General features: G+C 46.8%; 1 protein-coding gene across 1 annotated transcript in view; it reads right to left on the reverse strand.

Annotated features, from left to right (window-relative positions):
- Window positions 1–2500, reverse strand: part of hgfb (hepatocyte growth factor b) — a gene marked incomplete at both ends in the record, with an annotated part of 18674 nt that overhangs the window by 3546 nt on the left and 12628 nt on the right. The window contains one exon of the mRNA XM_083665716.1: window positions 1042–1135. Within this exon, the coding sequence (XP_083521842.1) occupies window positions 1042–1135 (94 nt within the window). The remainder of the gene's footprint in view (window positions 1–1041; window positions 1136–2500) is intronic.

Consider the following 2500-nt stretch of genomic DNA (forward strand, 5'->3'; position numbering starts at 1 on the left):
ATTGGCTTTGAAGTGTTCCTAGGAGGGAGGCGCTCAGGGTCAAAGGTGGAGCCTGCAATGTGTCCCCCTAGATGCATTATCTCTCTCTCTCTCTCTCTCTCTCTCTCTCTCTCTCTCTCTCTCCTACACACACACACACAAACACACAAACACACACACACACACACACACACATACACAGCCATCCATTTATCCCTGGGAGTCATTCCTGCTGGGTTAAGTCATGCTCACAGTAGGAGTAACAGCATCCATGAGATGTCTCCTCACCCTGACTTAGTATGCTTACACTAACTAGAGGTCAATCACAGGTCAACTCCCCAATGACCCCCATGACCTCTGAAGCTCACATCCATATGTTTCTGTGCAGGGCGCGCACACACACACACACACACACACACACACACACACACACACACACACACTCACAGACAACACATTCTAAATCTTCTTTGATAAAAAAAAGCTTGTATCGCAATCTATCCATTTCCAAGTCAGTGAAAAGTATGGATTTATTAACCAAAACGCAGCATTATCATTTCTATTGTAGAACTTCAGAATTGAGGAGCTGAGAAGATAAAAAATAATGAGAAAAAAAATCGTATTCATCTTCCAATCAACGCACCATGCTGATTCATGCTGGGTGGATGGGCAGAATGGAGCCTTGTCCTTGAAAAACCTGAGAGTTACTCTGCACTGCGCAACACTGCCCCGTTTCTATAGAAACAGACTGAAAGCTACGACCATGCCTACTGTCACCTATTGTGTTTGGTCACAGAACGACGAACAAACGCGCCAGGAAAGCGTATAGGTCAAGAACAACAACATGTAAACACAACGGCAGCCATCTTGTCTTTGTGTAGCCATTGAACCAGCAGGACAGTAGCGAGCAGCAGAGGTACAAAGTAGCATTAGCACTTTGGGAGTGTATATACACTGTATATTGAATTGGCACAACCCTACCGTGGTATAATGGTCAAACCTGGTACTGTAGCTCCTACACTATTCCAGTAGTTGATAGTCTACTCCAGTGTTTAGGAGTACCTGTTGCTGTGGTCTTTCCAGAGGGTGCAGGCCAAGCCTGATCTGGTCCTGGACAGGTCTCCTCTGTAGGTCTCTCCACTCCCCTCATAGCAGTCTGGAACACAACCACAACCACAACCACATAGAAGGGTCAGTATGGACACACACAGTAGTCAAAACAAACACAAAGCGGTCAACGCGACCCTACACAGGGAAAGGTGAGCAGGTTCTGAGGATGTCACCGTCAAAGCGGATTCCTCCGCCTTCATAGGAAACTGAGACTAATATGACTACAACACAATCACAATTTTGAGGAGTAATATTCCATCCCAATGGTCAAATACTTGATGATATGATCAAATACTTGATACCTTGATGATAATAGGAGTTTGAGAATATTGTCGTCAACTAGTGCAGGAAGAAGACTGAAAAATACAGTCTCAAAACTGTCAGAGCTTTATGGTTCTCATCTCAGTGTGGGAACACAATCAAACCCAGAGATGAGACCACAACACCACCCCGGGGAGGCGACCACAACCACAACGCAACCCCACACGGTCCAGAAACCAGATGTCCCTGCGGTCCCTCAAAGAGTCTGATTGTGATCGGTTTGAGCATCGTGTCACGCCTCACTCCCTCATGTATTATCCAATGGGAAATCCACCTCCACCCTTGTGACACTGCCCCAGTTAGAGAGAGCCCCCCCCCCCCCTCCACCCCCCCCCCCCCTCCTCCCCTTCTCCCCTCAGTGTCCAATGGGACTGAGCAATACTGCGATCCTGTCAGAGGAAGTTTATTTACGTGCAGAGGGCAGTCATTCCCACAACCCTAGATTAAGCCTCGATGTCCCTCCATAATGTCCCTCCACTCCGAATCGACAGCATGACTTGAAACAGACTCTATTAGTGGTTCAGTACAGTCTGACTTCAGGGACTGACTTGAACAAGGGCCAGCAGTACATATGAGTACAACATGAGAACGTATTTCTGCTACAGGAATTCCATATAGATTTAAACAAATATGTTTTTGCTTAACGTAAAGCCTTTGAAACGCAGTTTCGGGGTCATCATCATGTGACAACGCCATGCTGTGAGGAATAAGTTGTCTGGTTTTCTTTCAGTGAACTCAGTTCCACCCCACACGAAGGGACACGCACTCTGTGTACCTCTTCGCTGAAGACCCCTATACGATCATGCCTAGTACAGGCCTCCCATTTGAGTCAAATGATGACAAGTGCTCCCATTTGAACCTTTCCACTCTTCACGAGCTGACTGTCCAAAGCATAACCGTAGCTAGCTACAACTTCACTTCACTGTTCTACCGTGAATCCTATGATTTGATTCTCCTGGGGGGCGTTAAGTTATCTCGACTTGAATCTTGCGATTCAGCTCGACTTTCAAAGGAGAATATTGATGAATTTTGGTAAGTCAAGTTCGACGGTGTACGACGGGCAGGCAAGCGAGCAGGCGAGCGCACGAGA

The sequence above is a fragment of the Argentina silus genome (genome assembly GCF_951799395.1).
Source record: "Argentina silus genome assembly, chromosome: 3".
NCBI classification, from domain to species: Eukaryota; Metazoa; Chordata; class Actinopteri; order Argentiniformes; family Argentinidae; genus Argentina; species Argentina silus.